The sequence below is a fragment of the Oncorhynchus clarkii genome, chromosome 30 (assembly GCF_045791955.1).
Source record: "Oncorhynchus clarkii lewisi isolate Uvic-CL-2024 chromosome 30, UVic_Ocla_1.0, whole genome shotgun sequence".
Classification (NCBI taxonomy): domain Eukaryota; kingdom Metazoa; phylum Chordata; class Actinopteri; order Salmoniformes; family Salmonidae; genus Oncorhynchus; species Oncorhynchus clarkii.
The window spans coordinates 2,755,760-2,768,530 of NC_092176.1; the positions used below are offsets into that span (position 1 = coordinate 2,755,760).

The following is a 12,771-nucleotide window of genomic DNA, read 5'->3' on the forward strand; positions in this document are numbered from 1 at the left end:
TGAGGCTAGGAAACACTGTCACCACCGATAAATCCACGATAACTGAGAATTTCTACAGCTGGCCATGCTTTCCACCTGGCTACCCCTACCCCGGTCAACAGCCCTGCACCCCCCACAGCAACTTGCCCAAGCCTCCCCATTTCTCCTTCACCCAAATCCAGATAGCAAATCAGCCGGGCTAGACAATCTGGACCCTCGCTTTCTCTACAAGCACATTCATCTTCTGCACATCTATCACTCCTGTGTTTGATTGCTAAATTGTAATTATTTTGCCACTATGTCCTATTTATTGCCTTACCACCCTTATCCTACCTCATTTGAACACACTGTATATATACTTTTCTATTGTGTTATTGACTGTATGTTTGTTTATTCCATGTGTAACTCTGTGTTGTTGTTTGTGTCGCACTGCTCTGCTTTATCTTGGCCAGGTTGCAGTTGTAAATGAGAACGTTTTCTCAACTAGCCTACCTGGTTAAAAAAGGTGAAATAAATAATACTAAAATAAAAATAAGGGTGCTTGCATGGGGTGGCATGGCGATCTGAGGGTGGGTTTAGGGCAAGATGTTGAGCCCCACAGCGCCCAAACAGACGGGCAGAGAACAGCTGAGCTGGCACTGTGCTATCAGCTGACTGCAGGCTGGCTGAGCACACACAGACAATGAGTCACTGACAATTTGAAAAGGAGCAGAGCCACACACACACACAGCCGCGCACGCATGCACACTCTCTGTCACTCAAAACATCCTGCTCTCATTGTGTGCGTGCGCGTGTGTGCGTGTGTGTGTGTTTGCGTGCGTGCATGCGTGTGTTTGCGTGCGTGCGTGCGTGTGGATTAAGTCCTGCTAGCTGGCTGGGTGAGGATCAGTGCTATGTCTGAAAGGTCTGGGTGAGAGGGATAGAGATGATCCCGTTATGTCTGTCTGATGGAGGAGAGTAAATATACATGTACGTCTTCCTTGGAATATAAAAATACCCAGCACTGGAATGAGTAGGTGTGTCCAAACTTGTGACTTGTGACTGGTACTGTATGTATGTATGTATGTATGTATGTATGTATGTATGTATGTATGTACAGTTGATGTCGGAAGTTTACATACACTTAAGTTGGAGTCATTAAAACTCGTTTTTCAACCACTCCAATTTCTTGTTGACAAACTATAGTTTTGGCAAGTTGGTTAGGACATCTACTTTATGCATGACAATACTTTTTTCCAACAATTGTTTACAATTGTTGGAAAACAATTTCATCCTTAGGAGCAATGTAAACTTCTGACCCACTGGTAATGTGATGAAAGAAACAAAATCTGAAATCATTCGCATTCTTAAAATAAAGTGGTGATCCTAATTGACCTAAGACAGGGAATTTTTACTAGGATTATATGTCAGGAATTGTGAAACTGAGTTTAAATGTATTTGGCTAAGGTGCATGTAAACTTCCGACTTCAACTATATGACATTTAATCCTTGTTAAAATTCCCTGTCTTAGGTCAGTTAGGATCACAATTTTATTTTAAGAATGTGAAATGTCAGAATAATAGTAGAGAAAATTATTTATTTCAGCTTTAATTTCTTTCATCACATTCCCAGTGGGTCAGAAGTTTACATACACTCAATTAGAATTTGTAAGCAATGCCTTTAAATTGTTAAACTTGGGTCAAACGTTTCGTGTAGCCTTCCACAAGCTTCCCACAATACATTTGGTGAATTTTGGCCCATTCCTCCTGACAGAGCTGGTGTAACTGAGTCAGGTTTGTAGGCCTCCTTGCTCGCACACGCCTTCTCAGTTCTGCCCATAGATTTTCTATAGGATTGAGGTCAGGGCTTTGTGATGGTCACTCCAATACCTTGACTTTGTTGTCCTTAAGGCATTTTTACACAAGTTTGGAAGTATGCTTGGGGTCATTGTCCATTTGGAAGACCCATTTTGCGACCAAGCTTCAACTTACTGACTGATGTCTTGAGATGTTGCTTCAATATATCCACATAATTTTCATGCCTCATGATGCCATCCATTTAGTGAAGTGCACCAGTCCCTCATGCAGCAAAGCACCCCCACAACATGTTGCTGCCACCCCCGTGCTTCACGGTTGGGATGGTGTTCTCCGGCTTGCAAGCCTCCCCCTTTTTCCTCCAAACATAACAATGGTCATTATGGTCAAACAGTTCTATTTTTGTTTCATCAGACCAGAGGACATTTCTCCAAAAAGTACAATCTTGTCCCCATATGCAGTTGCAAACCGTAGTCTTTTTTTATAGCGGTTTTGGAGCAGTGGCTTCTTCCTTGCTGAGCGGCCTTTCAGGTTATGTCGATATAGGTCTCGTTTCACTGTGGATATAGATACTTTGTACCTGTTTCCTCCAGCATCTTCACAAGGTCCTTTAATGTTGTTCTGGGATTGATTTGCACTTTTCGCACCAAAGCAAGTTAATCTCTAGGAGACAGAACGCGTCTCCTTCCTGAGCGGGATAATGGCTGCATGGTCTCATGGTGTTTATACTTGCGTACTATTGTTTGTACAAATGAACGTGGTACCTTCATGCATTTGGAAATTGCTCCCAAGGATGAACCAGACTTGTGGATGTCCACAATTTGTTTTCTGTCTTGGCTGATTTCTTTTGATTTTCCCATGATGTCAAGCAAAGAGGCACTGAGTTTGAAGGTAGGCCTTAAAATACATCCACAGGTACACCTCCAATTGACTCAAATGATGTCAATTAGCCTATCAGAAGCTTCTAAAGCCATGGCATCATTTTCTGGAATTTTCCAAGCTGTTTAAAGGCACAGTCAACACAGTTAACTTCTGACCCACTGGAATTGTAATACAGTGAATTATAAGTGAAATAATCTGGCTGTAAACAATTGTTGGAAAAATTACTTGTGTCATGCACAAAGTAGATGTCTTAACCGACTTGCCAAAACTATAGTTTGTTAATTAACAAGAAATTTGTGGTGGTTGAAAAAGCGAGTTTTAATAACTCCAACCTAAGTGTATGTAAAAATCCAACTTCAACTGTATATATATCAAGAAATAAAGTTATACATGTTTTAATGAATATCGCTAGCAACAACAGAGTAAACTCATTTTGAATTACCTACCTACAGTAGAAAATAGTAGAATATCTCCTTTCTAATGATCTCAACTTTATTTATCAACCCCTAGTATTGAGCAAATTACAGTCATTGGGGCCAATAGGCTTTGAAAAGCACCCACAAATAGGCGGCCAGTGCGGAAAGCTTTCTTAACTTGGGCATACATTTTCCCCTTCACGTGGCTAACCTTTGTTTAACCAGCTAAACAGCTGCCCTTAGCTAAAATGTATTTGTAGTTACCTTCCTAGTAGCCTTAACGCGAACCAGTCTTCCCTAATGTGACAACGACGTGGTTTTGGAGGTATGGCAACGTGAGACTTTTGTAGCTATTAGGCTATACTCATACTTATGGTATGAGGTTGGCCAGCCTCCCCAAACCACAGCCCTAACCTTAACCATTTGGAATTAATGCCTAAACTGCTAACCTTTGAGTTGCTTCTGTTTTAACCCTGTAGCCACACGGAAATAACTCTGTAACCACACAGAATTACTGCGTCACAAATAGAAGTTCATCCATAATACGTTGAATTTCGAAGGGAAACTATGAGATCTTGTTGATACTGTATCTAGCTTTCAGTACGCACATATCAGCCACAATGACCACGTGTGACAGTGCGTGTGTATATGTAATAGTGTGTGTGTGTGTGTGCTTAAGCCCAAAAGCCACATCAGTCTCCTGAGGTGAACGGTGGGGAATTTGGGTAGATTTTAGCCAAATTAAATATTGTCAATCCTTTACAATGCCATGGCCTTAGACACTGGAGAGGGGGTGTTGCATTGTAAGGGGTTGCATTATAGCCAGGCAGGTTGAGTTATTAGGTCAGTTACCAGAATCTGTCTGGACAACAAGTACCCTGACCCGAAAGTAGCCACGGCCTCTCAGTGAGTGTGTGTGTGCATGTTTGTGTGCCTCCTCACCTGCCGTACGCGAAGCGTCTGTCTTTGTGATGGTCACCGAAGGTGTCCCATAGTCTCAGGGACACACTGACCTCATCAACAACATCCCGTGATCTCTCCAACACCTAGACGGACAGGCACACACCACAGCATGAGCCAATTATTTTCAGGCTGTGCATGTTTGTGTGCGTGTGTGTGTGTGTGTGTGTGTGTGTCGCGTGGGTCCATGCCCACCTCCTGGCACACGCGGTACTGGTCAATGGCCCAGACAGTTGGCACGTGGGTGGCGAGCAGCTGGTACTGTGTGAGGGTGGCATTGCAGGCGCGGGCACAGATGAGCCTAGTCTTGCCCACCGCGTTGTCCCCTACCACAACACATTTAATGGTTTCCACGTTGGGCCGCTCATAGTCTGTGTCTATATCCATGGAGAGGGCCCTGGGAGAGAGAGGGAGAAGGAGAGAGCGGGGGTTAGAAAGTAACTCTGTTCATAGGATATAGAACGGCACATTGACACATCCATACCAAAGCGGAATGTTTAAAAAAAATACTTACTAGTCACCAAAGTTCCAGAGCATGTCTTTGAGTAAAGTATTCAGGTACAAACGGAACAATACTGAACGGCTTTTGGCCAAGACAACAGCCAGGGTAGCTCCTAAATCAATCACCAACAGAAAAGCTTGGCCAAGGCTAGAAGCCCGAGTCCGCACTGACCAGTAACGAGCAGCTCCAGCCAAACTCCTCCAGAGTGAACACATGGTACGGGGGCAGAGAAATAAAAAACTGAGTGGCTATTTATGTCATAACAGAAGGAGAGAGAGAGAACAAGAGGCAACTATATAAACCAGAGCACAGCCCCAGTGGCAGATTTTTATTTTTGGAGGAGTGAATGATGATCCCATCTGCTGAGGGGCACTCGTGAAAGACACCACTCCCCCTCCCCCTCTGCCAGGTGATATATTGATACAGCTGATAAAACCTGCAATCCTGTCCTACCACTCTGAACAAACCGTGGTCCCATAAATGGGCCGTTTTGAAAGATTCATAAGCTTATTATTATTCCATTGACATAGATGCGGCGGTGTGGCACTTCGTCCCTGCAGTGACACACAGTAGCGGCCCAAAAAACTGGCACCCATTCATCGGACACAAGAGACAATGGACAGCGGCAATCCCGCTTGCCCCCGCCCACACCTCCACTCATTCCCACCAACACCTGCTCCTCTCATACATTTTATGTCCCATTTGCTACAGATCGAGACGATATTGTTTACAGGCCTAAAAAAAACAATGTCAGGTCTTGCTTAATAAAAGCTACAAAAAAACATAATGTTCCCTTTTGGAATATTCCACATCCATTTAAGTCCTAGAGCTGCCAAAGCCACTGAGCAGCAGGTGTTCAGGTGCGGGGCCAAAACAAATGGTACTGTACAGCCTACCTTAGCCGATGTGAGTAGGGAAGAGAGTGAGCCAACCCTGAGAGATTCCGAGGGAACAGAGGGAGTTCCTGTCTACTCTAGGATTAATCTGTGCTCCATCCCTAGTTCTCGTCTCCTCTGTCTAAGACACATAGTGAGGCACGTGGGTTTACATCAGTATCGCAATAGAGGGAGTCGTAAAAGTTCCTACATCTTATCCTTATGTAACAGTTCTTCACGTAATGGCCAAAGAAGCTGCAAGAGGAGTGGACCAATAACAGCTCTCTCTGAGAGTTGTACGTGGACAAATAGGAGGGAAAGGAGGAGCGGGAGAGAGATCTCAATATTAAATCAAATGGTATCACAGTGAAATGCTTACTTACAAGCCCTGACCCAACAATGCAGTTAAGAAAAAATAAGTATTAAGTAAAAAATACAAAATGAAAGTAACAAATAATTAAAGAGCAGCAGTAAAATAACAATAGCGATATATACGGGGGGGGGGGGGGGGGTGACGGTACAGAGTCAATGTGCGGGGGCACCGGTTAGTCGAGGTAATTGAGGTAATATGTACATGTAAGTTAAAGTGACTATGCATAGACAATAAACAGAGAGTAGCAGCAGCGTAAAAGAGGGGACAACGCAAATAGTCTGGGTTGCCATTTGATTATCTGTTCAGGAGTCTTATGGCTTGGGGTAGAAGCTGTTAAGAAGCCTTTTGGACCTAGACTTGGCAATCCAGTACCGCTTGCCATGCGGTAGCAGAGAGAACAGTCTATGACTAGGTTGGCTGGAGTCTTTGACCATTTTTAAGGCCCTCCTCTGACACCGCCTGGTATAGAGGTCCTGGATGGCAGGAAGCTTGGCCCCAGTGATGTACTGGGCCGTACGCACTACCCTCTGTAATAGAGGTTGACCGATTAATCGGAATGGCCGATTAATTGGGGACGATTTCAAGTTTTCATAACAATCGGAAAACGGTATTTTCGGGCGCCGATTTGCCGATTTAATTTTTTACATTTTTATACCTTTATTTAACTAGGCAAGTCAGTTAAGAACACATTCTTATTTCAATGACGGCCTAGGAATGGTGGGTTAACTGCCTCATTCGGGGGCAGAACGACAGATTTTCACCTTGTCAGCTCGGGGAATACAATCTTGCAACCTTATACAGTTAACTAGTCCAACGCAATAACGACCTGCCTCTCTCTCGTTGCACTCCACAAGGAGACTGCCTGGTAAGCGAATGCAGTTAGCCAAGGTAAGTTGCTAGCTAGCATTAAACTTATCTTATAAAAAAACAATCAATCATAATCACTAGTTAACTATACATAGTTGATGATATTACTATATATTATCTAGCGTGTCCTGCATTGCATATAATCTGACTGAGCGGTGGTAGGCAGAAGCAGGCGGGTAAACATTCATTCAAACAGCACTTTCGTGCGTTTTGCCAGCAGCCCTTCATTGTGCATCAAGCATTGCGCTGTTTATGACTTCAAGCCTATCAACTCCCGAGATGAGGCTGGTGTAACCGAAGTGAACTGGCTAGCTAGTTAGCGCGCGCTAATAGCGTTTCAAACGTCACTCGCTCTGAGCCTTCTAGTAGTTGTTCCCCTTGTTCTGCATGGGTAACGCTACTTCGATGGTGGCTGTTGTCGTTGTGTTCCTGGTTCGAGCGAGGAGAGGGACGGAAGCAATACTGTTACACTGGCAATACTAAAGTGCCATAAGAACATCTAATAGTCAAAGGTTAAGGAAATACAAATGGCATAGAGGGAAATAGTCCTATAATTCCTATAATAACTACAACCTAAAACTTCTTACCTGGGAATATTGAAGACTCATGTTAAAAGGAACCACCTGCTTTCATATGTTCTCATGTTCTGAGCAAGGAACTGAAACGTTAGCTTTCTTACATAGCACATATTGCACTTTTACTTTCTTCTCCAACACTTTGTTTTTGCATTATTTAAACCAAATTGATAATTTTTCATTATTTACTTGAAGCAATATTGATTTTATTGATGTATTATATTAAGTTAAAATAAGTGTTCATTCAGTATTGTTGTAATTGTCATTATTACAAATACATTTGTAAAAAATTGGCCGATTTAATCGGTGTCGGCTTTTTTGGTCCTCCAATAATCGGTATCGGCGTTGAAAAATCATAAATCGGTCGACCTCTACTCTGTAGTGCTTTGCGGTCGGAGGCCGAGCAGTTGCCATACCAGGCAGTGATGCAACCAGACAGGATGCTCTCGATGGTGCAGCTGTAGAACCTTTTGAGGATCTGGGGACCCATGCCAGATCTTTTCAGTCTCCTGAGGGGAAATAGGCTTTGTCGTGCCCTCTTCACGACTGTCTTCGTGTGCTTGGAACATGTTAGTTTGTTGGTGATGTGGACACCAAGGAACGTGAAGCTCTAAACCTGCTCCACTACAGCCCCGTCGATGAGAATGGGGGTGTGCTCGGTCCTTCTTTTCCTGCAGTCCACAGTCATCTCCTTTGTCTTGATCACGTTCAGGGAGAGGTTGTTGTGCTGGCACCACACGTCCAGGTCTCTGACCTCCTCTCTATAGGCTGTCTCATCATTGTCGTTGATCAAGCCTACCACTATTGTGATCAAGCCTACCACTATTGTCATCGGCAAACTCGATGATGGTGTTGGAGTCGTGCCTGGCCATGCAGTCATGGGTGAACAGGGAGTGTAGGAGGGGACTGAGCACGCACCACTGAGGGGCCCCCCGTGTTGACGATCAGTGTGGCGGATGTGTTGTTACCTACCCTTACCACCTGGGGGAGACCCGTCAGGAAGTCCAGGATCCAGTTGCAGAGGGAGGTGTTTAGTCCCAGGGTCCTTAGCTTAGTGATGAGATTTGAGGGCACTATGGTGTTGAACGCTGAACTCTAGTCAATGAACAGAATTCTCACAAAGATGTTCCTTTTGTCAAGGTGGGTAGAGCAATAAAGAGACGTGTCGGACAGTCATTCCTATGGGATCAACACCACCACAGAGTTTTTAGTATGTTTACGTTTTTTATAGTGAGGTTAACGGTTAATTGTTATTGGACCGGTCATGCTTATCGGTCTGTAGGTTCATTTGTAGAAATTTGGGGAATTAAATTGCCGCGTGTTAAGTCACAATGCATTTTATTTATCAAATGCACACTGCATAGAGAGGTTGAGGAGTGGAATAGCCTATCACCTGTTAGACAGTGTGCGAGTAGCTCTTCAAAAAGCCTGTAGGCTACTGGAGTGAAGCCTGCTTTTGTAAGCGCAACAAATAACAATTCTAAATGCAATCGTGTGTTAAAACTTGGAGGCCTCCTCCAGATTGGCACAGTCACTACAGACCCGGGTGCGATCCCAGGCTGTCACCAGGAGACCCATGAGGCAGCGCACAATTGGCCCTGCGTCGTCCGGGTTAGGAGAGGGTTTGGCCAGCTGGGAATTCCTTGTCCCATCGTGCTCTAGCGACACCTTGTGGCAGGACGGGTGCCTGCAAGTGGACTTCGGTCGCCATCTGGACGGTGTTCCCTCCGACACATTGGTGCGGCTGGCTTCCAGGTTAAGCAAGCAGTGCGGCAAGAAGTTGTGCGGCTTGGCACGGTTGTGTTTCGGAGGATGCATGGCTCTCGACCTTTGCCTCTCCCGAGTCCATAGGGGAGTGGCAGCGATGGGACAAGACTAACTGCCAATTGGATATCACAAAATTGGGGAGAAAGAGGGATAAAAATATATAAACAAAAAAAACATTTACAAAAATAAATAAAAATGGTGGCCACGATTAAAAAAATAAGCTATTTTTATTTCTCAATCTCAACTCATAATTCGCCATCCAGATGTATAGGATATAGCCTGCTTACACTTTGCAACACACCACTTTGCAATGTGAGACTGAGGAAGTATAATTGTTTGAAACCTGAATGAAGCAAACAATGAAGCATGCCTTACCTTGGTTCAAAGTAGCCACGTGAAAGTCTATCCATAGAACTGTGGAGGCAATTGTCTCTCCTGTTCTATTGGATTTTATATCAACTTTCTTTCGTTGTCCAGAAGCCATAGGCACAATCCTAGTCACAACAGCAACCCGTCATACTTGTTGCCATTTAGATTCCCCCTCTTTATAAGTTTCTAACAGAGATTTTCACCCCTTTCACATATGTAACTGCTCACAATAGGTTCACTGTGTTTTTTTTTGCAAATTGCATTTGGGCAAATGTTTAAAAATGACGTTATATTATTTGCTTCATTACAGGAGTTGCATATTCAATAATAGGCTATAGCATTTGACTATAAGATGAGACTTTCCATTGTTGTTTGTTTCCATTAATATAAATCATTCAATTTCTATAATTCCAACAGTTCACCCAAGTGTTCTGGTATATATCGCAAGTCAAATCGCAACTACAATATTTGAAAAAAAATATGACACTATTCGCCCATGTCCTGCAGACCTTGTGTGTGTGTGTGAGTGTGTGTGTGTGTGTGTGTGTGTGTGTGTGTTGGGGGGTCGTGGGTCTGGCATTTTAATAGGCTTAGGTAGGCTGTGAGGCATGGGGAGATGTGAGCTGTGATGTAACTGGGAGCAGTGGAAAGTTTCTCAGGGGGATCAGACAGAAGTCCTGGAGCACTACACCATCACCCTGACTATGCAGAGGTCTCTCACACGCACCTGCCTCTCACAGCCAAGCCGTAACTAGACACTGTGAGAGCAGTGTAGGGTTTCATTCACAGCCAGTGACCACTACTATACATATCACGTGTAAAGCAGCAGTCTAGACATCATCTGTTAGGCTGTCACCTGTATTACAAGAATTGAAAATGAAATAGTGGAAAGCAGACACACTGAGGAAGGTGCAGGCCAATACTTTGGGTGTCCTACTGGGACATGTTGCTGTGGAAAAGAGCATACACAAATCCAAATATCTAATATATCTCTATATCAGTGCTGGCCTTATTTCAACCTCTATATTAACAGATTGTTCAAACTTCGTCTGATAATGGAAAAAGCGAGTAATGAAAGGTGGTATTAGATGGGTATGGCTCCATGTGAATGAGAATCCAGTTGTTTCTCTGGTTTGATCAGCTTCCCTTCCCCCAATCCTTACCTTTACTATTAGTGGGGAAAATTCTAAATTGACCCAAGAGCAATTTCTAGGGGAAACTTCACCTTACACACCCTAGATGCCTGTGACTGGGGTGTGGCGCAGCGGTCTAAGGCACTGCATCTCAGCGCTAAAGGCATCACTACAGACCCTGGTTCGATTCCAGGCTGTATCACAACTGGCCATGATTGGGAGTCCCATAAGGCGGCACACAATTGGCCCAGCGTCGTCCGGGTCAGAGTTTGGCCGGGGTAGGCCGCCTAGTTAAATAAAGGTTCAATAATTATTGACAGACGTCAGACTGCAGCGAGAGGATCACTGTGACACTGCCTGCTGCCCCCTTCATCCACACATTTAAACAAACCTTCTGCTACACTCCGTCTGGCCAAGGAGCAAACACACACACACACCACACACTAGGCTTGGGTGATAGGGTGATATACCGTTTATACCGTATACCAGAGTATTTAGAAATACCGACTGTATTTCAATACTGATTATCAATAATGCGGGATGCGTGCTACGCCACTAAGTTAAGTATAACTAAAAGAAATCTATGATGTGTTGAATAAATTATATTCAGCTCAGACCTCCAGCTATGCATTTGGTTTGCTGACTTGCTAGCTAAGTGGCTAGATGTCAAGAGCAAGCTTCTTGGTTACAGCAGAGACATTCAATCCCCTCCTGGATCAAGATCCATGTTGGCCCAAATAATGTGTGCGTAAAAAAATATCTGTTGAGGTGCACTTTGAAGATGCTAGAACGATCCATATTTACTTTTCCTCTGCAAACGAGGAATGAAGAGAAATCTGACAACCCCATTTTCCTCTCTCGAGGCGCAATCAAGTTACGATAGGGAGGGAAACCTGCATTCTGACAAGCAGTTAATGCACAACAATTCTTGCAATCGCAGGGAAAACTGTAGTAAATGCCACCCTACCTCAAAATATTTTTTGGGGGAGGAGTGACTTAAATTGTGATGAGAAAGATTTGATTTATAGTTGAGCAAGAGTAGCAGCAACCAAAAAATGTGATGTGGTTTCCGTGAGAAGTACAGGCAGAGGTGCCACACCACAAGTTACCCTAACATGTAGGCTTAAATTATATTCATTGCGTTTACGCATGTTTTTGGGGAGATACTAATTAAAATATCTGAAACAAAGGGGGGAGGGAACTCCCCTTCAATGCAATCCCCCCCCCATCCCCTAACCACTGGTCTGTAGTGCTACTGTCACTGTGCAGGTGGTCTGTGCAGATAAAGAACAGACAAAGACAGCCTCATGCATATTTGAGAGGAGTGTCTCAGTACAGGTTTGGGTCAGTGCAGTGCAGTGGGGGCTTTCATAGAGAAAGACTGAACAACTCAGCTCCCCACCTCCTCAACTCTCCCTATCTCCATCCACTACTCTTTTCTCTTTCACTGTTTCCATTGCTCACCATCCTTATTGCCTTTTTCTCTCACTAGGCTCTAATTTTACTCTCTGTCCTTTCGACACCCACCATCTCAGATTGTTCTGAAACTGTTCTGTAGTTAGAAACAGATAAGATTAGCATTCCTGAAACACAGTGAATATAATTTAGGCATACCTGTTATGGTAACTTGAGGTAAACCGCCACCTGGGGTAATGCCCCCTGCCTGTACTTCTCACAGAAACCACTTCATGTCACAATTTCCCCCCCAAACAAGTTCCCTGGTTGACACTACTCTTTAACAACTAAAAATCTAATCTGTCTCATCAAAAAATGTTCAGTCACTCCCCCCAAAAAAGATTGAGGTAGGGTGGCATTTTACCCCAAGTTACCCTACAATTGACCAGTGTTAGCCTTAGCCCCACTCTCCCCTATGCACTCATGGTGAATTGTGACCCGATTCAGGAGACTAGGCGTATGTCGCAAGTCACAACTTTACAGGAGAGCCTTTGAAAAAACATTGTGTTTTTTAATCAAAATGTGTTTTTTGGCAGAAATGCCTTCTCGAACATGTGAACTTTCATGTGCCTTAATAACAAACTTGAATGCCATCTGTAAATACGAATACAATTGTTAATATTACGAGCCTTGTTGGTTAAGCCACAGAAAGAGTTAGCAACCTTCCCACTCTAGCCATGATTGGCAGAGATAATGAGTGGGCTGGACATGCCAAGAGAGGATTTCAGATTGGTCTGCCACATTGAAGGTGTCTGTCTATTTGAGCTCATCAGTCTGTGTTGGTAATCCTGTCAAACGTGGCTTTAAAAAAAAATGTATTGTGTA

At 43.9% G+C, this 12,771-nt stretch overlaps 1 protein-coding gene across 5 annotated transcripts in view; it reads right to left on the reverse strand.

The window, feature by feature from the left end:
* The window catches only part of LOC139389361 (rho-related BTB domain-containing protein 2-like), a 93,903-nt gene that overhangs the window by 40,218 nt on the left and 40,914 nt on the right, over positions 1–12,771 (reverse strand). For 4 of the 5 annotated variants that reach the window (XM_071136063.1, XM_071136062.1, XM_071136064.1 and 1 more), the window contains 2 exons: positions 4,226–4,427; positions 4,013–4,116 (listed from right to left, as the gene is read on the reverse strand). In XM_071136063.1, the coding sequence (XP_070992164.1) occupies positions 4,013–4,116; positions 4,226–4,417 (296 nt within the window). In that variant the 5' untranslated portion in view covers positions 4,418–4,427. Of the gene's footprint in view, positions 1–4,012; positions 4,117–4,225; positions 4,428–4,544; positions 4,879–12,771 lie in introns of those variants that run through there. The other variant, XM_071136065.1, reaches the window with a different exon arrangement.